The 25,387-nt window shown below is 45.3% G+C and overlaps 2 protein-coding genes across 2 annotated transcripts in view; one reads left to right on the top strand and one right to left on the bottom strand.

Annotated features, from left to right (window-relative positions):
* Positions 1–7,537, bottom strand: part of SCP2 (sterol carrier protein 2) — a 60,120-nt gene extending 52,583 nt beyond the window's left edge. Inside the window, exons 1-2 of the mRNA XM_077453312.1 lie at positions 7,389–7,537; positions 161–212 (exon numbers count right to left, since the gene is read on the bottom strand). Of these exons, the coding sequence (XP_077309438.1) occupies positions 161–212; positions 7,389–7,439 (103 nt within the window). The 5' untranslated portion in view covers positions 7,440–7,537. The remainder of the gene's footprint in view (positions 1–160; positions 213–7,388) is intronic.
* Positions 7,538–7,672: 135 nt separating this feature from the next.
* ECHDC2 (enoyl-CoA hydratase domain containing 2) overlaps positions 7,673–25,387 on the top strand; it is a 33,249-nt gene continuing 15,534 nt past the window's right edge. Inside the window, exons 1-4 of the mRNA XM_077453313.1 lie at positions 7,673–7,841; positions 19,594–19,661; positions 21,518–21,605; positions 24,587–24,673. Of these exons, the coding sequence (XP_077309439.1) occupies positions 7,673–7,841; positions 19,594–19,661; positions 21,518–21,605; positions 24,587–24,673 (412 nt within the window). The remainder of the gene's footprint in view (positions 7,842–19,593; positions 19,662–21,517; positions 21,606–24,586; positions 24,674–25,387) is intronic.

Genomic DNA, 25,387 nt, shown 5'->3' with positions numbered 1-25,387 from the left:
CCCAGAACCACAAGTAATGCCCTAAATAAACCCTTTATGGAGAGTTCAGGTCTCCCATTTAGATTCTGGAATAATAAGGGGACTGAATTATATAGCGATTTGATGCTCAATAATCATCTTTGATGCAGAGAAAACAACATGACTGGTCTCCTCCTCTCACCAGCTTCCTTTGCCATGTCTGTATAATCAACGGCATCACGAGGCTTCAGAAACTGAAAGTAGAAAACAGATCATTATTGATACTTTATATGTGAATATATCAGATAAATTATAAACCCCCCCCCCCCACACACACACACACACACAGAATATAATACAACCTCGAGAACCGGGTGGCCTAACATAAGAGTGCAGATCAGGATTCTGCAGCCTTTCTATACATTACGAGTATATTGAAAAGCATATTTTGTTTGTTTTAGATAACAGTGGAAAGGGTAAGATCCCCTGCCAGGCTTTTGTTTTTTGCTGTCTGGGTCTTCACTGGGGGCATTCGCCCCTGGTGTTACCCTATAAAATGTTAATATCCAGTTATATTTGCATTTAGGAATGCTTTTCTAAAACACTGAGTAGTTCTTAAGGAAGTCTATTCCACATCTTAATGCGAAGGTTAAATCTTTTCTAACAATATATTGTACAGCCATTCATCCAGTGAATTTGCATGTACTGTACATTTGTTTTGTGTGAACTGGACAAAAACAAATGTTCTTCAGTCCGTAGAGCTGTGCGATTCTGATCAAAATGAGGATCGCAAATTTTATTGATTCAAGAGATTTTTATTGGACATTGTGTTGCATTTTGTTACAAACATCTTGCGGTACAAACTAACAATGGTTGCGGGTTATCACAGTATAATACACATTGCTGATACAGAAAAGGGACAAGATGCAACTTGTTGGCTGAATGGTCTAGATCAGGGGTAGGCAACACCCGGCACCAGTGACGCAAGTGGCAGGCAAAGCCTCTTGCTGGCACTCGACTCCCTTCCCATCAGCAGAGCAGCACAGGGAAGTGTCAGTGAAACACCAATGCCCATGAACTCTGAAGGTTTTTCCGATGGAATACCATCTCTTGCATACACACGGTCACACCAAAGTCTGACTGTCAATAACGCGGTGACGTACAACAGACTAGAAAAAGGAAGGCCAATAGCTTCTGTCGCATACTTGACTCAGAGCATTCGTCATTTTTGGTTCGTCGGAACAGCATACAGACGAGCGGTTAGGATAGGAATTGGTTCAGTCGGAAACATTTAGAACATGTTCCATTTCTAGGTCCGTCCGAATTTGACGTAAAAAGTCAGATGCGGTATACACACGATTGGAATATACCATGAAAAGCTCCGGTCGGACTTTTTCTGTCGGACATTCCGCTTGTGTGTATGCGGCGTCATACATTCCAATTTCAGAACTCCCCGCGCTGCACCTGCACTGCGGGGGAGGCACTGTGCCCCCACACATTTTAAAAGATAGGAAACATTGTTTGGTTCTCTAACTTTGCTGTAGCTGCAATCCTCCACTTTTGTGATGGGGAAGAGATTGGGTGCAGTTCTGCTGGTGGGGGGGGGGGGGGTCCCCGTTTCCAGGAGAAAGGAAGGATCTTGGCCACAGTCAGTCAGTGTTCAGCACAATGAAGAATCGCACCCAATCACCTTTTGTCTGCTGCGGGGGCCCAACTTATAATCCTGCACACAGGCCCACTGCTTTCAGAAAGTACCCCTGACCTGAGCTCATTGTGCATCCATTCCAGGTGCTTGTATTTGACATCCCATACAAGCATGTGGGCTGGATGCGAGAGGTGGGTCAGGATGAGTGTGCCAGGACAGGTAGATGTCTCATCTCTGCTTCCTTTCACCACTCTGCATATCATAGGGTGAGCAGAAGGGGTTCAGAAGTGGAACAGAAGAGCAGGAGGGTACAACAGTGTGACAGATGTGCAGGGAGGTACAGTGGTGGAAGAGATGAGAATGGGGTTCCACAGTGGGACAGAAGAGCAGGGGGGTTCAGTGTTGGGCCAGATGAGCGGATTAGAGCAGTGGGGCAGATGTGAAAGGAGGTGTATTGGTGGGGCAGAAGATGAGCAGAGGGTTCAGTGTTAGGACAGATGAGAAGATGATTCAGTAGTGAGTCAGAAGAGCATGGGGATACGGCGGTGGAGAAGATGTGCAGGGAGGTACAGTGGTGGGGCAGATGAGAAAGGGGGTACAGTGGTGGGAGGGATGAGAAGGGGGTTCAGCAGTGAGACAGATGGGGCAGATAAGTTCAGTGTTGGGACAGATGAGAAGATGGTTCAGTGGTGGAGCAGATGTGCATGGAGGTACAATGGTGGGGCAGATGAGAATAGGGGGAATTGGTGGGGCAGATGTACAGGGGGTTACAGTGGTGGCACAATTGAGCAGGGGGGTACAGTGGTGGGGCAGATGTGCAGGATAGTACAGTGTTCTGAGGTGTGAAAGTGCATGAATTGGGGCTCATCTGAGGTGTGAAGTTGCAGGATGTTAAATTTCTCGTTACTCAAATAGTTTACGTTAAATATCCTTTTCGTGATTGAGCGTGTGAAGTTGACATTTTGTTATAATATTGGCACGCTTAATCCCCCCCCCCCCCCCCCCAATCGGGCCGCGTATTTGCGTATTTCACTTTGTGCTTAGTCATAGTCTTTTGACTAAAATGGCATTTTCGTTTTGGTTGTATTTTAATCATCTGAATTGTTTTAGTTTTGATTGTATTTTAGTCTACTAAATTAACACTGCATCAAAAGTTATAACTTTTTCCACTTTTAATGCACTGTTAAATTTCGTTGACTAAAACAATTCAGATTATTAAAATAGGACCAAAAATACATCACAGAAACCTGACATCTTAACAGGAGTGTGTAGAGTTTTTTTTTTTATATATCCCCTGTAGAATAAAAAAAAAAAAAAAGAAGAAGTAAAAACTTACTCTATTGTTTCTGGGCTGTAGTATGGATACAAATAACTACTAAACATACATATATGTGGTATTGCTTTGGTTGTCAGGAGCAGGAGAATTTATTTTGGGTTGTTCTTTGATTGAAGGTTATGGTAGTAGCAAGAAAAATACAGCATAGAGGAATTTTTCTTTTACTATTTTGGGCTATTTTCCTTTGATAAAAATAATATCAGGAGATATCCATTTATCAACAAACGAAAGCCATATTTGTCCTGGAAAAAAAAGTAGTACAATCCATCTGGATGTACAAAGTAGTTGTGATGATATGTACGGTTTTACTAACGCATGTCAAAGTTGTGAAATTGTGCATTAAAGAGGTTGTAAACCCAAGACAAAAAAAAAAAAAAAACACACGCAAGACAAAAGGCATACAGTGGTGTGAAAAAGTGTTTGCCCCCTTCCTCATTTCCTGTTCCTTTGCATGTTTGTCACACTTAAGTGTTTCTGAACATCAAACCAATTTAAACAATAGTCAAGGACAACACAAGTAAACACAAAATGCAATTTGTAAATGAAGGTGTTTATTATTAAAGGTGAAAAAAAATCCAAACCATCATGGCCCTGTGTGAAAAAGTGATTGCCCCCTAAACCTAATAACTGGTTGGGCCACCCTTAGCAGCAACAACTGCAACCAAGCGTTTGCGATAACGTGCAATGAGGCTTTTACAGCGTCCTGGAGGAATTTTGGCCCACTCATCTTTGCAGAATTGTCCTAATTCAGTTACATTAGAGGGTTTTCGAGCATGAACGGCCTTTTTAAGGTCATACCACAACATCTCAATAGGATTCAGGTCAGGACTTTGGCTAGGCCACTCCAAAGTCTTCATTTTGTTTTTCTTCAGCCATTCGGTGGTGGACTTGCTGGTGTGTTTAGGATCATTGTCCTGCTGCAGAACCCAAGTTCGTTTCAGCTTGAGTACACGAACAGATGGTCGGACATTCTCCTTCAGGATCTCTTGGTAGACAGCAGAATTCATAGTTCCTTTTATCACGGCAAGTCTTCCAGGTCCTGAAGCAGCAAAACAGCCCCAGACCATCACACTACCACCACCATATTTTACTGTTGGTATAATGTTCTTTTTATGAAATGCAGTGTTCCTTCTACGCCAGATATACTTGGACACACACCTTCCAAAGAGTTCCACTTTTGTCTCATCGGTCCACAGAATGTTGTCCCAAAAGTCTTGGGGATCATCAAGATGTGTTGTGGAGAAATTGAGACGAGCTTTGATGTTCTTTTTGCTCAGCAGTGGTTTTCTTCTTGGAACTCTGCCATGCAGGCCATTTTTGCCCAGTCTTTTCCTGATGGTGGAGGCATGAACGCTGACCTTAACTGAGGCAAGTGAGGCCTGCAGTTCCTTGGACGTTGTTGTGGGGTCTTTTGTGACCTCTTGGATGAGTCGTCGCTGCGCTCTTGGGGTAATTTTGGGCGGCCGGCCACTCCTGGGAAGGTTCACCACTGTTCCATGTCTTCGCCATTTGTGGATAATGGCTCTCACTGTGGTTTGCTGGATTCCCAAAGCTTTGGAAATGGCTTTATAACCCTTTCCAGACTGATAGATCTCAATTACTTTCTTTCTCAATTGTTCCTGAATTTCTTTGGGTCTCGGCATGATGTGTAGCTTTTAAGGATCTTCTGGTGGACCTTACTGTGTCAAGCAGCTCCTATTTAAGTGATGCCTTGATTGTGAACAGGTGTGGCAATAATCAGGCCTGGGTGTGGCTAGAGAAATTGAACTCGGGTGTGGACAACCACAGTTATAGTATGTTTTAACAAGGGGGGGCAATCACTTTTTCACACAGGGCCATGATGGTTTGGATTTTTTTCACCTTTAATAATAAACACCTTCATTTACAAATTGCATTTTGTGTTTACTTGTGTTGTCCTTGACTATTGTTTAAATTGGTTTGATGTTCCGAAACACTTAAGTGTGACAAACATGCAAAGGAACAGGAAATGAGGAAGGGGGCAAACACTTTTTCACACCACTGTAATGAGCTAGTATGCATAGCATACTAGCTCATTATGTATTACTTAACTGATATCAGCAGTCCTCATTCACCACAGCAGTCCCCATTCACCGCTCCGGGGATATAGTTTTTAGGAGTTACTTGCGGGTATAGCGGGCTCCAGCAATGTGATTGGCCGGAGCATGCATGTGCGTGGGACCTGCAGGTTACAGCACAGTCTAACTGAAGCAACGGCACGTACATGCCGTTGTTTCAATGCGCAAGTGCCGATGAGGTCGGCACATGCAAATACAGGGGATATCTCCGAAACCTTGCAGGTTTAGGACATATCCAGGGCAGCTACAGGCAAGTCTTATTATAGTTGGACAGGCTCCTGATCACATGACTATTGTGATAGCCACTTGCAGTGATCACACAATCAAGAGCCTGCAGTGTAAAGAACCCCTTAAAGGGCCAGCAGGATTGGTGTTAAGTGGTCAGGGTGATCCGTGTGCCGACATCAAAGGTGTCTTTATTATTACAGGTGAATGTGACTTTTCCCATCCTCCCCTCTGTACTGTGATGAAGATTTATTTTATAACCTCCCCACCCCGAGATCCCCCATCGCTCCTTCCTTCATCCCGGATCCCCAATCGCTCAGTCCTTCGCCATCACTCCTTCCTTCGCCCTCAAGGTCCCCCATCGCTTCTTCTTTCACCATCGCTCCTTCCTTCGCCCCGGGATCCCCAACTGCTCCTTCCTTCATCCCGAGATCCCCCATCGATCCTTCCTTTGCCATCACTCCTTCCTTCACCCCGGGATCGCCCATCGCTCCTTCCTTCGCCCCGGGATCCCCAACTGCTCCTTCCTTCATCCTGGGATCCCCCATCGCTCCATCCTTCGCCCCGGGATCCCCAACTGCTCCTTCCTTCACCCCGGGATCGCCCATCGCTCCTTCCTTCGCCCCGGGATCCCCAACTGCTCCTTCCTTCATCCTGGGATCCCCCATCGCTCCATCCTTCGCCATCGCTCCTTCCTTCGCCCCAGGTTCCCCCATCGCTCCATCCTTCGCCCCGGGATCCCCCATCGCTCCAGCCTTCGCCATCGCTCCTTCCTTCGCCCCGGGATCCCCCATCGCTCCAGCCTTCGCCATCGCTCCTTCCTTCGCCCCGGGATCCCCCATCGCTCCAGCCTTCGCCATCGCTCCTTCCTTCGCCCCGGGATCCCCCATCGCTCCAGCCTTCGCCATCGCTCCTTCCTTCGCCCCGGGATCCCCCATCGCTCCAGCCTTCGCCATCGCTCCTTCCTTCGCCCCGGGATCCCCCATCGCTCCAGCCTTCGCCATCGCTCCTTCCTTCGCCCCGGGATCCCCCATCGCTCCAGCCTTCGCCCCGGGATCCCCCATCGCTCCTTCCTTCGCCCCGGGATCCCCCATCGCTCCAGCCTTCGCCATCGCTCCTTCCTTCGCCCCGGGATCCCCCATCGCTCCTTCCTTCGCCCCGGGATCCCCCATCGCTCCAGCCTTCGCCATCGCTCCTTCCTTCGCCCCGGGATCCCCCATCGCTCCAGCCTTCGCCATCGCTCCTTCCTTCGCCCCGGGATCCCCCATCGCTCCAGCCTTCGCCATCGCTCCTTCCTTCGCCCCGGGATCCCCCATCGCTCCAGCCTTCGCCATCGCTCCTTCCTTCGCCCCGGGATCCCCCATCGCTCCAGCCTTCGCCATCGCTCCTTCCTTCGCCCCGGGATCCCCCATCGCTCCAGCCTTCGCCATCGCTCCTTCCTTTGCCCCAGGATCCCCCATCGCTCCTTCCTTCGCCCCCCGGGATCCCCAACTGCTCCTTCCTTCATCCCAGGATCCCCCATCACTCCATCCTTCGCTCCTTCCCTCGCCCCGGGATCTCCCATCGCTCCTTACCTCGCCCCGGGATCGCTCCTTCCCTCGCCATCGCTCCTTCCTTTGCCATCACTCCTTCCTTCATCCCGGGATTGCCCATCGCTCCTTCCTTCGACCCGGGATCCCCAACTGCTCCTTCCTTCATCCCGGGATCCCCCATCGCTCCATCCTTCACTATCGCTCCAGGATCCCCCATCGCTCCATCCTTCACTATCGCTCCAGGATCCCCCATCGCTCCATCCTTCACTATCGCTCCAGGATCCCCCATCGCTCCATCCTTCACTATCGCTCCAGGATCCCCCATCGCTCCTTCCCTCGCCATCACTCCTTCCTTCACCCCGGGATTGCCCATCGCTCCTTCCTTCGCCCTGGGATCCCCAACTGCTCCTTCCTTCATCCCGGGATCTCCCATCGCTCCATCCTTCACTATCGCTCCAGGATCCCCCATCGCTCCTTCCCTCGCCCCCAGATCCCCCATCCCACCTTTCTTCTCCCAATTGTAGTTCCAGCTCCCCTCCTGTGACATCACCACCCCCCCCTGACCCCCCAGTCTCATCCCAGACCCCCGGACACACCTTGGTCATGCCGACTCCCACCACATACACCTTCCTCTGGATGGATCCCATGTTCCCGGCGACGATCGGACCTCTTCCCGGACTAGTACAGCGACAATCAGCACTCTGCACCCACAAACAACTCCGGTAGTGATCCTAAAGCGGCGATCCTCTCCTCTACTTCGGACACCCCGAAGTAATACAAGGGCTGGCTTAAGGGGGCGGACCTGCTGGAAGGACGTAGACCAATCAGGTGGTAGAGGCGTGCCAGTCACAAGGGTCAGCGGAACCTCTGTACAGTGTGGATGGGGTTCCTGTCTGTGGCAATAGGTGGCGCTCTCTTACACGGCACGGAGGCAATGGGGCTGTTGGTGCGGCAGCTGGCCGTGGCCCGGAGGGTTGTGCAGAGGGGGGTGAGCTCCGCGGCCGGACACAGAGAGGTGCAAATCACCCACCTGGAGGGCAGCGAGGAGGGTGAGTGCTACACGTGACCTGCTGTGGGCGGGGACTTCATAAAGTTCTGTGTGCAGATATTATCCAATGACAATCAGATCCCCTTAGCTCCTCCCAGCTGTCATTGCCGTCACGCCTCCAACCAGGCAAGCAGCAGGTCATTGTACAAGGATTGCAGCACACTTCTCCCTCCTCTGTGATGTCATACATGTATTCATTAACAGCTGTGTGCACACAGTCCAGGCTGTGCCGACTTACCTGCATCTGTGACTCTGCAGATTCTTGGAGGGGGGATAATGCTACCCTCCTGTATTTTGCAATGATGCCCCATCAGATCTGTGCATCACTGCACCTTACCTTACCCTTTAATGTATGTTGTATGTATGTAGAACACTTTTTTTTTCCATTTTGGATAGCGTAAAAGAGGCTCATAACCCCTGTCAGATTTGTTGCCATCTGTGTCCCACTGCAGAGATTTCCCTTCACTTCCTGTCCCATAACCCGAACAGGAAGTGAGATGAAATCCCTGCAAATTAACCACTTGCCAACCAGGCTTTTCTGACATTTGTTGTTTACAAGTGAAAATCAGTATTTTGTGCTAGAAAATTACTTAGAACCCCCAAACATTATCAATTTTTTTTTTGCACAAACCCTAGAGCAGTGATGGCGAACCTCGGCACCCCAGATGTTTTGGAACTACATTTCCCATGATGCTTGACTACACTGCAGAGTGCATAAGCAACCTGCGAAATGTAGTTCCAAAACATCTGGGGTGCCAAGGTTCACCATCACTGCCCTAGAGAATAAAATGGCGGTCATTGCAATATTTTATGTCACACTGTATTTGTGCAGCTGTCTTTCAAATGCAATCTTTTGGAAGAAATACACTTTCATGAATAAAAAAAAAAAAAAAGTAAAGGTCAAGCCCAATTTTTTTGTATAATGTGAAAGATGATGTTAAATAGATAGTAAATAGATACCTAACAATGCTTTAACATTGGGCACACTTGTGGAATGGTGACAAACGACGGTACTTAAATATCTCCATAGGCGACGCTTTAAATGTTTTTAACGGTTACCAATTTAAAGTTAAGCCTCGTACACACGATCAGATTGTTGTCCAACCGAGCGTCTGATTTTTGTCCAAAGGGCGTGTGCCAGGATTTTGTCTTGCATACAAACGGTACACAATTGTCGGCCAACAAACACGAACGTAGTGACGTACTACAAGGAATTTCAGCTCTTGAGTGCCACCCTTTGGACCTCTTCTGCTAATTTTGTGTTTGGTGAGCATTGATTCTGAGTAGAGCTGCATGATTCTGGCCAAAATGAGAATCATTATTTTTTTTGCTTAGAATAAAAAGATCACGATTCTCGTGGGGTAAAATCTTTCACATTATACAAAAAAAAATTTGCCTAACTTTACTGGTTATTTTTTCTTTTTTTAATTCATTAAAGTAATTTTTTCCAAAAAATTTTATTTGAAAGACCACTGCGCAAATACAGTGTGACATAAAATATTGCAGCAACCACCATTTTATTCTCTAGGGTCTCTACTAAATTTATAAATATATATATATATATATATAATGTTTGAGGGTTCTAAGTAATGTCTAGCAATTTCTAGTAAAAAAAAATGATTTTAACTTAAACGTTCCTAATTTACATACACAAGTCTATTCCTTTGATGTAAAAGATAAATTGATACAATGTATAGACTTAACATTCCACTGATAGAATGTTTTAAAACTTGGCAGACTGCCCAGACTTCACTTTTGAGGGCTGAGAGCAGAGAGAAAATTCTCTGCATAGGGAAGACCAGGAAACCCTTTGTCAAGATCGCAAGGGGAAAAAAAATCACAATAACGATTCTTGACGATTAATCGTGCAGCTCTAATTCCGAGCATGCATGTTTGTACTTTCAACTTTTGTGTGACGGATTTGTGTACACACGATACGAAAATCTGACAACAGACCATTGTCCGCCGAAAATTTACTAGCCTGCCATCCAACATTTGTTGGCCGAAAGTTGGACGGAGGAGTGTACTAACGGTCAGATTTTAGTCTGTCAACAGTCTGTCTGTCAACATGATGAGCTCTGATTGGACACAGCTGGTCACATTTTAAAGAGATGCTGTGAGTGTCTCTTTTCCTCAATCTGTGACCAGTTGTGTCCAAAGCATAGGGCGATCACAGATCTGTGCCACAGGGGATGCGCAGGAAGCGCGGTCATGAGAGTACATCCATAGATGCCCTCCCGTCAATGTGAGCCCACAATGGAGCTGTCTTTCAGCTATAGCGTGGGTGGGAGGCGGTTAAAGTAGAACTATAGACAAAACTTTTTTCCCATTTTGGATAGAGTAAGGGAGGTTTATTACCTGTCAGTTTTTTTTTTGCCATCTGTGTCCCACTGGGGGACTTTACCTTCAGTTTCTGTCCCATAACCAGAACAGGAAGTGAGAAAAAAATCCCTACAAATTAAGGGACTCCCTTGGGGGCCCTCCAGGTCACCAGAACTAATGTCCCCATCTAAAGATTTCCCCTTCATTACTTTCTGGGGACAACCCCAAATTTGTGATTTTTATAATGATGAATAATGCCACGTACACACGATCAGACTATCCACCGGACTTTCCGAACGAGCGGACCTGCCCACACATGACGGACATTTCTGGCGGACTAGGTCCAGCGGACAATCCGCCGGACTATGGTGGGAGTCCGTTGGACTTTTGAAATGAACGAACTTGCCCACACACGGAGAAAAGTCCGTTCATTTTGAACGCGGCTCCAGGTAGACGAAACTAGTGAAGTAAGTCAATGTCGCCGCCTTCATTGGCGAGATCGACACCCCGTGAGCCCCGTCACCTGGTATGGACCTAAAGGGGAAGCCCTACGCCGAAAAAACTGCGTGGGGGTTCCCCCCCAAGTCCATGTCAAACCCTTATCCGAGCAAGTAGCCTGGCCGGTCAGGAAGGGGGGTGGGGACGAGCGAGCGCCCGCCCCCCCCCTCCTGAGCCGTACTAGGCCGCGTGCCCTCAACATGGGGGGGGTGCTTTGGGGAAGGGGCCCCTGTGGCCCCCCCACCCCAAAGAACCTTGTCCCCATGTTGATGAGGACAAGGGCCTCTTCCCGACAACCCTGGCCGTTGGTTGTCGGGGTCTGCAGGCAGGAGGCTTATCAGAATCCGGGAGCCCCCTTTAAAAAGGGGGCCCCCAGATACCGGCCCCCCACCCTTTGTGAATGAGTAGGGGTACGATGTACCCCTACTCATTCACCTGGTGAAAAACGTGTAAATAAAAAACACAACACAAGTTTTTAAAATAATTTATTGGAAAGCTCCGGTGGTTTTCTCCCGTCTTGGGGGGGTCTTTTAGCCGGACTCTTCCACTATCTTCTGCTCTTTTACTAGCGGAGGAGCCCAGCTTTCTTCTTCATTGTCGTCGCCGCCGTCCGGGTGTCTTCTTCCAACTTCGGGGTCTTGGGCCGCTCTTCTGGGGTCTTGTCCCCCTCTTCGGTTCTTCTGCGGGCCTCCGCTTTCTTCTTCCAGCTCTTGCGCTTGCTTGCTCTCACTAGCGCTTGCCCGGTCTTCTGTCGTCGTCGCCGCCGCCGCCGCCTTCTCTTTTTCCTTGAGATGTTGACTCGACACTCTCTCTGGCCATAATGACAGGGATGTGTTGTGCAGCGACTTATATAGGGACAAGGGGCAGGGTCACGGGGTGATGTTACATGGTGACCCCACCCCTTATGATGTCACAGTCCCAGCATCTTCCGGGACTGTGACATCATAATGGGGCGGGGTCACCAGGGGACATCACCCGGCAGTCCGGTGGACAATTTTGAGTCAAAACTTCTTTCGAAGTCCGCCTGGGTGGATAGTCTGATCGTGTGTACGCGGTATTAGACAAATAGAGAGGGGGAAATCTCCCCAACAGGGAAACAGACAGCAATACAAACTGTCAGGGGCTCTAATCCCTCTCCACTCTATCCAAAACTAAAACAAAAATGTTGTCTTTAGTTATACTTTAAAGGGTTAGTTTACCTTTTACCATAAAAATTGACTATGCAGTTAAGGGGTGTCTGTGGATACAAAACAAACTGTAGAAGTTGACCAAAGTTGAATAGTGCCCTTTAAATAGATGTAGGCCATTGACGTACCTCATGAAGCCTGGCTAAAAAAAAAACTACCAGAACTAGCATCATCCTTTCCTGCCCTGTTTGGAATGTTGCTATAATACTCCCAGCAGTCACTATGTGCCCCCGCCATCATAGGAGTGAGCTCTCAACCCCCCTTCCCCATGTGATATGCATGATATCTTCCAGAGTGGAGTGAACGTGCCCATCGTAACCCCTTCCCGCCATAACCCCTTTGCTCTTCCTGACTGGCCACAACAGTTTTACTGCGGCAGTTTGGCTCCCCTGGGCGAACCGCCGTAACCGTACGGTGACCCTTTAAGACACTGTAGGAGGCGCGCACCCGCAATGGCGATCACTTGTGAGAGAGTCAGAACCGGGATCTGTGTGTGTAAACACACAAATCCCAGTTTTTCACAGGAGAGGAGAGAGAGAGATTGTGCGTTCATACTAAGTATGAACACAAATCTCTCTCCTCCCCTATTCAGTCCCATTCCCCCTACAGTTAGAATACACGAAGGGGACACAGTTGATCGCCCCCTAGTGTTAACCCCTTTCCTGACAGTGACATTTATACAGTAATCAGTGCATTTTTATAGAACTGATCTCTGTATAATTGTCAATGGTCTAAAAAATGTGTCAAAAGTGTCTAACTTGTCTGCCGCAAAATTGCAGTCCCGATAAAAATTGCAGATCGCCGCCATTACTAGTGAAAAAAAAAAAATAATAGTAATAATAATAAAAATGCCATAAATCTATCCCCTATTTTGTAGACGATATAACTTTTGTGCAAACAAATCATTATACGCTTATTGCGATTTTTTTTTTTTTTTTTACCAAAACTATGTAGAAGAATACATATCGGCCTAAACTGAGGAAAACGTATTTTATTTTTTTCAAATTTGGGCTACCTATTGTAGCAAAAAATAAAAGATATTGGGGGTTTTTTATGAAAGGCAAATCCACTTTGCACTGCAAAGTTCACTTGGAAGTGCAGTTGCTGTAGATCTGAGGGGAAGATCTGAAATGAGGGGAAGCTCTGCTGATTTTATCATCCAATCATGTACAAGCTAAAATGCTGTTTTTTATTTTCCTTCCTCCCCTCGGATCTACAGCGACTTTAATTCTAAGTGCATTTGTAGTGCAAAGTGGATTTCCCTTTTGTAAATAACCCCCATAGTGTTTTTTTTCAGATTTGTTGCTCTTCTACAGCGCCTAGAGGCGATTCAGTTCGCATTGTGCGCTATATAAGTATTTCATTCATTCATTCATTCATTCTGTTGTTTATAGCGCAAAAAAAAAAAAACGCAGAGGTGATCAAATACCACCAAAAGAAAGCTCTATGTGGGGGAAAAAAGTACATCAATTTTGTTTGGGTACAATGTTGCACGATCACGCAATTGTCAGTTAAAGAAACGCAGTGCTGTATCGCAAAAAATGGCCCGGTCATTGAGCAGCCAAATCTTCTGGGGCTGAAGTGGTTAAAAGGATAGTTCACCTCAATAAAAAGGATAGTTCACAAAAACTTGCCTATGCAGGTAAGGGGTATTTGTAGATAAAAACAAACTGTGCAGCTCTTGACTAAAGTTGAATAAAGCCATTGGCTATAAGTGTAGGCCATTTGCATACATTTGAAGCCTGACTGGAATACTACCAGGACATTGCTAAGTGAGGCCTAGTCATCACTGCTCACCTCCACCATCACAGGAGTGAGCTCTTTCTCGTATTCAAACCCCCTCACATGCTCTTTCTCTTCACTGATGCAGTAGCTCTGAGCTCTGCGTTTGAGAGCTCACTCCTATGATGGTGGAGGTGAGCAGTGACGACTAGGCCTCACTTAGCAACATCCTGGGAGTACTTAGCAACATTCTAGGAGTATTCCAATCAGGCTTCATAAGGTATGTAAATGGTCTACACCTATAGAATGGGCTTTATTCAACTTTAGTCAGATTTGCACAGTTTTTTTTTTTTTATCTACAGATGCCCCTTATCTGCATAGGCAGTTTTGTGGTAAAGGTGAACTATCCCTTTAAAGTGGTTGTAAACCCTTACAAACAGTATACCCAGTGAAGTGACTGGCCTCAGGTGATACACACCCTCCTACATAAGTTGTACCTGTTTATCTGCCATCTTCTTTTCTCTATAGCCATGCAAAGTCCAGAATTTATAAAGTATATATAAATGTACACTGCTCCAGGTGAGAGTCTCATGGCTCCAAAAAGGCTACACAAGCTTCTTCCACTATATCAGGTGGCGGTCTGGTTCGAAGAATGTTTGATAAGTGAGGAGGGTTGATCACACTCCAAAATGTGGAAGATCCAAAATGCTTCCAAGTGCACAGACAAGCACAGGTGAACAAGTAGGGAATTACATTGACGCCTTTCACATAGGGGTGCACTTAAAGAGGAAGTAAACCCTGATGGGTTTACTTCTTCTTTGTCTCCCTGCAAAGTTAAACCATAATGGGCTACTATGCATCGCATAGTAGCCCATTATGTGTCACTTACCTGACACAGGAGCCAGCGATGTCACCACTGTCCCCTGTAGTACGGAGCGTCCATCTTCTTCCGGGTATCGCTGCTCCGACCACTCACAGCGCCGGAGCAGCGATGACGTCACACCCACGCATGCGCGCGGGAGCCGCCACTAAGGGAATATCGCCGTTAGCAGCAGCATGCAGCAGTGACTGTCTTTTAGTAAATATCTCCTAAACCATATAGGTTTAGGAGATATTTCTTGGACCTACAGGTAAGCCTTAACCACTTTCAGACCGGACCATTTTGCTGGTAAATGACCAGAGGTCTTTTTACAATTTGGCACTGCGCTGCTTTAACTGGTAATTGCGCGGTCATGCAATGTTGTACCCAAACAAAATTTGCGTCCTTTTCTTCCCACAAATAGAGCTTTCTTTTGATGGTATTTGATTGCCTCTGCGATTTTTATTTTTTGCGATATAAATGGAAAAAGACCGCAAATTTTGAAAAAAAATGATATTTTCTACTTTTTGTTATTAGAAAAATCCAATAAATTCAATTTTAGTCATACATTTAGGCCAAAATGTATTCAGCCACATGTCTTTGGTAAAAAAAAAGTCAATAACTGTATATTTATTGGTTTGCGCAAAAGTTGTCACATCTACAAACTAAGGTACGTTTTCTGGAATTTACGCAGCTTTTAGTTTACGACTGCCTATCTCAGTTCTTGAGGTGCTAAAATGGCAGGGCAGTACAAACCCCCCCAAATGACCCCATTTTGGAAAGTAGACCCCCTAAGGAAATTGATAAGTGGCATGTTGAGCCCATCGAATATTTTATTTTTTTGCCTTAAGCGATTGAATAATGACAAAAAAATATATATTTTTTTTTTTTACACAAAGTTGTCACTAAATGATATATTGCTCACACATGCTATGGGCATATGTGAAATGACACCCCAAAATAAATTCTGCTGCTTCTCCTGAGTACGGGGATACCACATATGTGGGACTTTTTGGGAGCCTAGCCGCGTACGGGGCCCCGAAAGCCAAGAACCGCCTTCAGGTTTTCTAAGGGCGTAAATATTTGACTTCACTCCTCACTACCTATTACAGTTTTGAAGGCCATAAAATGCCAAGATGGCACAAAACCCCCACAAATGACCCCATTTTAGAAAGTAGACACCCCAAGCTATTTGCTGAGAGGCATTTTGAGTCCATGGAATATTTTATATTTTGCCACAAGTTGCGGGAAAATTACAAACTTTAATTTTTTTTTATTTTTTTTTCACAAAGTTGTCACTAAATGATATATTGCTCACACATGCTATGGGCATATGTGAAATGACACCCCAAAATAAATTCTGCTGCTTCTCCTGAGTACGGGGATACCACATATGTGGGACTTTTTGGGAGCCTAGCCACGTACGGGGCCCCGAAAACCAAGAACCGCCTTCAGGTTTTCTAAGGGCGTAAATATTTGACTTCACTCCTCACTACCTATTACAGTTTTGAAGGCCATAAAATGCCAAGATGGCACAAAACCCCTACAAATGACCCCATTTTAGAAAGTAGACACCCCAAGCTATTTGCTGAGAGGCATGTTGAGTCCATGGAATATTTTATATTTTGCCACAAGTTGCGGGAAAATTACAAACTTTTTTTTTTTTTTTTTTCTCACAAAGTTGTCACTAAATGATATATTGCTCACGCATGCCATGGGCATATGTGAAATGATACCCCAAAATAAATTCTGCTGCTTCTCCTGAGTACGGGGATACCACATATGTGGGACTTTTTGGGAGCCTAGCTGCGTACGGGGCCCCGAAAACCAAGCACCGCCTTCAGGCTTTCTAAGGGCGTTACAGTTTTGAAGGCCATAAAATGCCAAGATGGCACAAACCCCCCCCAAATGACCCCATTTTGGAAAGTAGACACCCCTAAATTTAGGGGTACACTAGTGAGACTAGGTAATAAATGGCGGGTGCCCTGAAACTATAAAAAAAATAACTAACCAACCAGCGTCACCTGTAACAGTTATATGGTGATCACTGGTGAAAGGGTTAACTAGGGGGCAATCAGGGGGCTTTATGCGGTAGTATATGGGGGTCCCTGGCGCTATAAAAAGCTGCGGCGAACCTAAATACCTACCTGCCTAACTAGCGTCACCTGTGACACTAATACAGTGATCAGAAAAACGATCGCTTATTAGGCTGGGTTCACACTGGAGCGATGTGGGAACGCCATGAATGCGCGGCGGGTTCCCGCATCACATGCCTCCCGGCGGCAGTTCACACTGCCCTATGCGAACTGCTGGGAGTGTCAGTGAAATGTTAATGACACCCCCAGATCAGTTCGCATATCGCAGTGCGATCTGCAAACTCGGATCGCATGGTGTGAACACCCATGCGATCCGATTCTGCTGCGGACCAAAAAAAGGGTCCCGTGCGAGTTTGCGGCGGGTGCGACACGAATTCAGCCATACTATCTGTATGGCTGAACTCGAATCGCACAGAGATTGGATGTGATTTGCACTGCAGTGCGGTGCGAATCACATCCGTTCTCATAAACCGCTGCAATGTGAACCCAGCCTTAGTGACACTGGCGACGGGGGGTGATCACGGGGTTAAACCTTTATTGGGGGGGTTAGGGGGGTACCTTAGAACTAAAGGGGGCTAACCCTAACTGCCCTAACAGTTATTACAGTCACAAATGACACCAATTACAAAAAAAAAAAAAAAAAAGCAATTGGTGTCACTGTGACTGGGGGGGCAGGGGTAATTGGGGGGGTGATCGGGGGGTAAAGGGGGGGTGTGAGTGTGCCTGGCATGTTCTACTGTATGTGTGGTGTGTTGGTGCAACTCACCGAACCTCTCTCCTCGGTGCCGGAACGAAAAATACCGACACGGAGGAGAGAATACATCACTTCCTCTCCTGTGTTTACATTACAGGAGAGGAAGTGATGTCACGGAGGATTTCCATTCGTTGAGAGCGATCGCGAGGGGGTGGCCATGAATGAATGGCCGCCCCCTCATCCCGGATCGCTCTCGAAGGAATGCCGACCGCCGCAGGCACCGGGGGGGGGGGGGCCCGATCGGGCCCCCCACCCGCGGGCAGTCAGGGACTTATATATACGCCCATATGCCTGCCCGTGCCATTCTGCCGACGTATATCGTCGTGCGGCGGTCGGCAAGTGGTTAATCTAGGCTTACCTGTAGGTCAAAGTGGTTTGTAAGGGTTTACAATCACTTTAAATCAGAATCTATAAAGCTCACACACCTCTGAGGCTGTCAATCACAGACTGAGTGCTGGAGCTCCCCTGTCACCCTTTTTGTTTTGGTGTTAGCATGAATCACTTCTGACATGTTTTCCTGATAGCAGCGGAATGAAGCAGCAGATAGAAATTACACTTAGTGCTCTGGATTGAGCAAGTACACACTATAGATGGATTTGCTTTGTTCAGATTTAATTTCCAAGGTTTACAACCACTTTAAGAGAAGTTAAATGCTGGGAGGGGGGCATTCCAGTCATATGATTGACTGTCACAGTGTTCATATGGTTCATATGGTTGCAAGTATGCATCAGGAGCTTTCCGTGAGATTTTAGTTACTGTGCTAGGAGCCTGTCAAGACATGGACATGTGTATGTGGCCACTTGGCGGTGAAGTCTATCCGGCCTGAGGCTGCATACGTACAACTAGGTTAAAGTGCATGTCAAGGCATCATTTTTGTTTTACTTTTGGAAAGAATGCATAAAGGTTGGACCCTTAGACCCCTTTCACACTTGTGCGACTTGTCCTGCAACTTGGGACTGCAAAGTCGCATGACAAGTCGTACCCAATGTTTTCCAATGAGTACCATTCATATATGTGCAACTTCAAAGTAGTCCCTGTACTACTTTGGTCCAACTTTAATGCGAGTTACACAGGCATCCCCTGAAATCGCGGCAAAATCACACAACTTTGAAGTTGCGGTAGTGTGAAAGGGGCTAGATTTCATTGTTCTCTGTGTCTCCATTGGGTAGATCCATTCATTCTGTGGAGTTGTCACCAGAACAGTAGGGGAGGGGAAATCATCCAGTTGAGGGACCCATCTTCCTATGACAACTCTCTAAACTTCCACTTACTTTGAAGAGATTTCCTCTTACTTCCTGTTGTGTCAGCACGACAGGAATCAAAAGCTCACTGACAGTTGTACTTTAAATGACTGCTGACAGTTTAAATGCTTATGCAATGGGCAGTTGTACTTGAAAAAGTGTTCTATAATCTGAGATCTATGGCAGCCAATAGGAAATTGACTTTTTATCTTTTGCGTAAATGGCGGCTTGGGTGTGGATCTAGCCATTTAGGGCTACTGACTTTGGAGTCCCTGGTTAGCATTCACGGTTATTTTACAATTTTTGCAGATATATATCTCTGCCTATTTCCTCTCTAGGTCCTCTCCACAGTGGTTTGGGAAAATACTGCTAGATGGAGCTAAAGATCATTGGTAAAAGTATTCCCTGTGATCTTCAGCTCCATCTAGTGGTGATAAAGTAGCATTTTCCCAAACCACTCTGACTTTTACTAACGAAAAATCCAACCTATAGAGGAAGTCGACATAGAAAAATCGATTATGCCCCATTTTCATAAAACAAATGTACATGTGTTATGCAATTTTGTTTTTATAAATGCACTCACAAGTGTCCTGAGCAGTAGGAAAATACAAGAAAGGTGATAACCTCATGGTTGCCCATCAGGCTATGGGTCAAGCCACCTAAGGAGTCAGGAAAGATCAATGGGCAGATATCATATCTATAGATTGCCTTAAGGCGGGGCCGTACATGGATCAAAATTCAGCCGGTTCAGCAGGGACCGACTGAATTTCGATCCGTTTATGGGCACCCTGGTTGTACAGAAGTTGAACTACCAACTGACTTCTGTACAACCAGTTTTTCCTGATTAGTGTCGTTGGCTATAGCCTGCAGCACTAATCAGTGTATTCTGACAGTGGGGATGTCTCCCTGCCATCAGAACACAATAGCGCAGCAGGATGATCCCCTCATCCACATCAAATGTATAGAATGGGGTTTCAGGTCATTTTTTTTCTTCATTCAACCAGCTGGTGGAGATTGCCTTTCAATGAATTGCTGACTTCTCTTTGATATAAGTCTCTATTTGGAATTTTTCAGGCATTGCAGAGATTGTTATGTGCCGACCTCGTGCTAAGAACTCCCTGGGAAGAATATTTGTCAATGAGGTATGTTGCGGACCTTTTAGGAACTAAAGAATCTTTGAAATCCTGGGGTTACTCCAGAGGTTCCCAGAGGTTCCTTGAGCATTTTCTGTCTCTCCAATAAGTAATCACCATCATCAATGATCTCTTTAGCTATTTGTAAAGGCAACATTCCTGCCATTGGCTACCAATGAAGGCCCTTCTCCACTGACCACCAGTCAAAAAAGTCTCCTTTGACCACCAGTTTAAGGGCACACTTTCCACCAGCGCCTTTTATCCACTTTTCTGGGTGCCTGTCCAATTGGCAAGCGCCAGTACTGTTACATAAGCCAACATGTTCTTCAAACTTGGAAATACCAGTATTTTCTCTGCTCTCATTTGCTAATGGTCACATGATTATTTGTAATAAGAGAAATACTGTCAGCCAACCACATGATAAGGATTTTGATAATAGACCACACGAGACACATAGCAGAGAAGAGTAAAAACACTCCCCCAAATTTTTAAAATATAAATAGTAAAAAAGCAGAGTCAAAGCATATAGGATAGTCAGGAAAAGTTGGTAGAAGTGACAGGGAGTGTCATGCTTACCCCTAACGCAGGTGGTCAGACACTATATCTGGCCTCTGTGTTCTTCACCTTTAGCAGCCCCCTTTCCCATAAGGCAAGCAGGCCTACTGGTACTCAGTTGCCCCAGTGACTTATGCACAATGCTATAGTATCTGGCTACCATGCCGGGGCAATCGCAAACTGAGCACAGCAAACAGGTACTTGCGGTTGGCAGACAAGCAGAGTTGTTCAGTGACAGTCCAGGTACAAGGCAGGCAGAGTTGTTCAGTGACGATCCAGGTACAAGGCAGGCAGAGTTCAGAAAAGTCAGGGTCAAATCCGTAGTCAAAAGGCAGGCAGAGGTCAGCGAGTAGTCAGTATCCGATCCAAGGTCATCAACAAGGGAATCAAAGCTAGCAGAGCAGGACAGACAAACAGGGAGCTTGGAGCATGTGTAACAAACACAATATCACAAGCATGAGACTGCAGGATTGGCTGGCATAAATCGGATTTGGTCTCCACCCAGAGACTGGCCATATCAATCACCTTACAGGTGGACAAACAGACAAGGAGAATGCCACAGTCAAAACCAGGATGCTGGAATGAGGAGCAGAAGCATTACAAGCTCCCGACAGGGAGAAGGAAAATGTATTAAATATGTTCTTATCCGCAGTATTCTCTATGGTAAAGGAGGTGTATAATAGACAAGATGATAGTGTTACAAACACAGCAAGGAATGTGACCTTGTGGCTGATGGAAACTTGTGTTCTTAAAAGACTTGAAAAACCTAATGTGAGCAAATCACCAGGGTCAGATGGATAACACCCGAGAGTTCTCAAAGAACTTAGCCAGGTTATTGGTAGACTGTTATTCCTAATCTTTAAGGACTGCTTACTAACCAAAATGGTACCAGCGGACTGGAGGAAAGCGAACGTGTTACCAATATTTAAAGAGAGGCTGAGATACATACCAGGAAACTGCGGGCCTGTCAGCCTTGCATCAATAGTTTGTAAAGCAACGAAAGGGATGATAAGGGACTATTATCCAAGAATTTCTGATGAAAATAGTATCATTAGTAGTAATTCACATGGGTTTAGCATATATTGTTCTTGCTAGGCCAACATGTTTACATTCTGTGAGGTAGTAAGCTGTATTCTGGATAGAGGAAGGTCTGTGGAAGTAGTGTATCAAGACTTCGCCAAAGCATTTGACAGGGTACCCATAAAGGCTTAATTTACTAATCAAGGTTTGTTCTGCATGGACAAAATAGTGTTTGCATCTGAATAGAAACCTGGACATGCTCCTGTAACCAGTTTTCTATTGTGTCCTAGTTCTTCCATTCTGTAGACAGTCTACGACATGACTCCAGTGTCCGCGTGGTTGTGGTGAGGAGTGCAGTCCCTGGGGTGTTCTGTGCTGGTAAGTGACATTTTTAGAACAATATTTACTATCGGTAGACAATACACAGCATTTCACATCCAGCTGTAGATCACACTTTAGATCTTCGTCCTTTGAATTTCTTGTGCACCTTTTGTGAAGATTGTCACAGTTTTTATTCTTATTTTTTTTGCTGCATTGGAGCTGATCCTGTGAGTATTACATGTTCAGGTCTGTGACCCTGTAGTTTATTCATATTCTGTTCAGTCTCAGTGCTAGGAACGTATGTGCTTAGAATACAGATAAGTGGACCAAGCTAGTTAAAATATTTGTCTTTGTGCTTACTTGGATTTAGGTGGCTGAGATACATTGGGTCAAACTGTAAATGGCCCGTAACTGCAGCCACAGTAGCCCTCAATATATATATATATATATATATATATATATTTTTTTTTTTTTTTCTGATATTTTATTGCCATATATTCGTCTTTGGTTTGCATTTAATTTGTATTTTTTATTGCCATATATTCTCCTTTTTTGTTTGTATTTAATTTGTATTTTTTATTGCCATATATTCTCCTTTTTTGTTTGTATTTAATTTGTATTTTTAAGTAAATTTTATTTATTATTTCAATTTTTTTTCTATTCTCTTTCCACACCTTCTCCAATTTTTGAATTTCAAATTTTTAGAATGATTCTAAATCAAAAAATGATTGACCGATTCCAATTCTTTGTGAAGAATAGCTGGTTGTTAAGGAATGGGCGGGGAAGCCGGCCGCCGCATCCTTAACAACTGATGACTCAACAGCCGGGCTTCCCCATATTCATTCACATAGGGTGGTGTCAGGATCTGGGGGCCTCCTTGTTAAAGGGGGCTTCCAGATTTTGATAAGCCCCCTGCCCACAGACCCCCACAAGCACCAGGGCAGGGTTGTGGGGAAGAGGCCATTGTCCCAAACAACATAGGATAAGATGTTTGGGGGGGGGAGGCACCATGTTGAGCGCATGTGGCCTGGTATAGTTCTGGAGGGGGTGGGGTTGCACTTGCTTGCTGGGCTGGGGAACATTGTTTTTTTTTTTTAATTTTTCATAAATTTTTCATTGGCAGAAACTCTCTTTCAATGGAAAAAACCTCCTGACAGCTGATGAGTCATCGATTGTTAAGGAGCGAGCTGGGAAGCACTGCATCCTTAACAACCAGCTATCCTTCCCACAGTATTTGAATTGGTCGATCTTTTTTTCCGAACAATCCAAATTCGAATTGTTCTAAGAATTTGGAATTCGTTAGAAAATGTGTAAACTAAACAAAATTAAACAAACCTAAACTAAATTAATTTCCAAAATGAATCAATGAAACAAAATTAGTAACAGTAATTGGCAAGTTAGAAAATGAATATACAAAACAAAATAAAACGAATTTCAATTAAATTCGTTACTATTTCATTTAGAGATTCGGGTACATCCGATTCTCTGAATAACCAAAAAATATAAATTCGGACTGAAACAAATGGCACATGTCTAGTGGGGGAGATAATTTCCATTTTAGATTGATTTCATGTCTGGCGTGTGTAGAAGGCAGTGTAGAAAATGAACAGTATAGGAATTGGCTGGCCTCTATAATGTCCATTATTCCAAGTAGTAAAATAATTTGGGCGGCACAGTGGTGTAGTGGTTAGCACTCTCACCTAGCAGTAAGAAGGGTCACTGGTTCAAATCCCAACCATGACACTACCTGCCTGGAGTTTGCATGTTCTCCCTGTGCCTGCGTGGGTTTCCTCCAGGTACTCTGGTTTCCTCCCACACTCCAAAGACATGCAGGTAGGTTAATTGGCTTCTGTCCAAAATTGGCCTTAGTATATGAATGCGGACCTTAGATTGTGGGCACCTTGAGGGTAGGGACCAATGTGAGTGTGCAATGTACAGGGATAGGGGTAGACACTCACTCAGGTTGAACTGGATGGACTGGTGTCTTTATAAAACCTTACTAACTATGAAACTATGAATTGGGCCAGTCCTTAGGATGAGCCCCTCCAGGTGTGTTTATAATATCTACCACCTCCCTCCTAAAGATCTGTAGTTGAGGACATATCCATACCACATGAGCTTAAGGGTCCATCTATACACCACACCTATGACACGTTACCCCAATCATTGGGTAGATGGTGGAAAGATTTTAAGGGGTGAAAAGTTTATGTGGGGTGTAGTAAACTTGGTGGAGAAACTTAAGTTGTAGGCATCTATCCCTGGCTGAGATCATACATCGAAGACATTATTGCAAACATTCATCCCAGTCTTCCTCAGTTAGGGTTGCAATGTCAAACTTCTGACTCTGAAAGAGGGAATTCACCCTAGGGGTGTCAACAGTACTGAGTCCCCCATGATATTTTTATTCCCCTTTTTTTATTTGTTTCTATTTTTTGCCAACGAATTCCCATGAGATGTCAGAGGGTAGTTGTGATGTGTGCATGCTACAGCTTACATGACTATTGATGACTTTATATTTTTAGCTGGGAGTTCTAGGTCTTGTCTGTCTCAGCCCACGTACACACGGTTGGAGATTTTGCCAACCAAATCCGTCGGATTTTGCCCGTCGGATTTAGTCCGACGGATTGTGTCCAAAACTGTTGCATACACACGGTCGGGCCAAGTTGGCAAAAAATCCGATCTTTCAGAACGTGATGACGTAATTTCGTTACGATGGGACTACATTCAGGCTAGTAGCCAATAGCTTTGATGTAGGAATTTGATCTGAGCATGCGTGGCACTTGGTCCGATCAAAATGCTCTACACATGATCGAATTAGGTCCGTCCGGCCCAGTTGGTCGGGAAATATTTCCAACATGTTGGAAAATTGGGTCGGACGGAATCAGTCCAATGCATACCACACACAGTCGGATTATCTGACGACACGGTCCGATAAGACTCATTCCGACAGATTCTCCGACCGTGTGTACAAGGGCTCACACCTTCAAGATAGGCTAGGCGAGGAACATGGTTTATACTACATCTTTCTTTTCACTTAGGCGCAGATCTGAAGGAGAGAGCCAAAATGACCAATTCAGAAGCGTCTCTGTTTGTTGAAGAACTTCGAAAGTTAATGAATGAAATTGGTGAGTGTGTGAGGTGAGCCTGGGTAAGTGTGATTCCATAATTAAAGAGGAAGTCAACTTGTCAACTTCCATCTTTAAGGCCTCATGCACACGGACGTTTTTACAGACGCTTTTTTGAGCGTTTTTTGCAGCTTACAAACGCCTGTCCATGTTAGTCTATGGCTTCATGCCCACCTAGGCGTTTTTGAGCTGCAAATGGCATAGGCGTTTTTAAGCTGTAAATAAAACCCAGGACCAGTGCGTTCCGTGGCGCGGAGCTAGAGCTGTAAAAACGCGAATCACGTAAAAACGCGCACAAACGCGCAAAAACGTGCATAACGCGTAACCTATTTTCTTTGTTTTCTGAGTGCTATAGCCAAGAGATGTGTTTCTTTAAAAAACGCTACTTAACGCTAACGCGCAAAAACGCCAATGCAAAACGCGGTAAAAATCAAGTTTTTAACGCCGATTTTTCCAGGCTTCGTAGCTAGCTTTGCAGCCAGTTTTTTAAAACGTCCATGTGCATGAGCACTAAGTTTTACCTAATAGGCAAGTCTACAACAATTACATAGGCACATAAGAACGTAAAGTTGGGGCACAGAACATCCCCTGAGTATACCACTAGACAAAAGGTGCATAGTAAAAAAGGAACAATGGACAATATATAACATTGTAGGTGCGGATACAAATACTCGAACTCTCCGATATATTTGGGTTAGACATGGAAATACCATC

The sequence above is a fragment of the Lithobates pipiens genome, unplaced genomic scaffold (assembly GCF_037356315.1).
Source record: "Lithobates pipiens isolate NorthernLeopardFrog02 unplaced genomic scaffold, aLitPip1_a1.2 Scaffold_23, whole genome shotgun sequence".
Taxonomy (NCBI): domain Eukaryota; kingdom Metazoa; phylum Chordata; class Amphibia; order Anura; family Ranidae; genus Lithobates; species Lithobates pipiens.
Note: the sequence above shows the minus strand (reverse complement) of the source record. Positions and strands in the feature narration are given on the sequence as shown.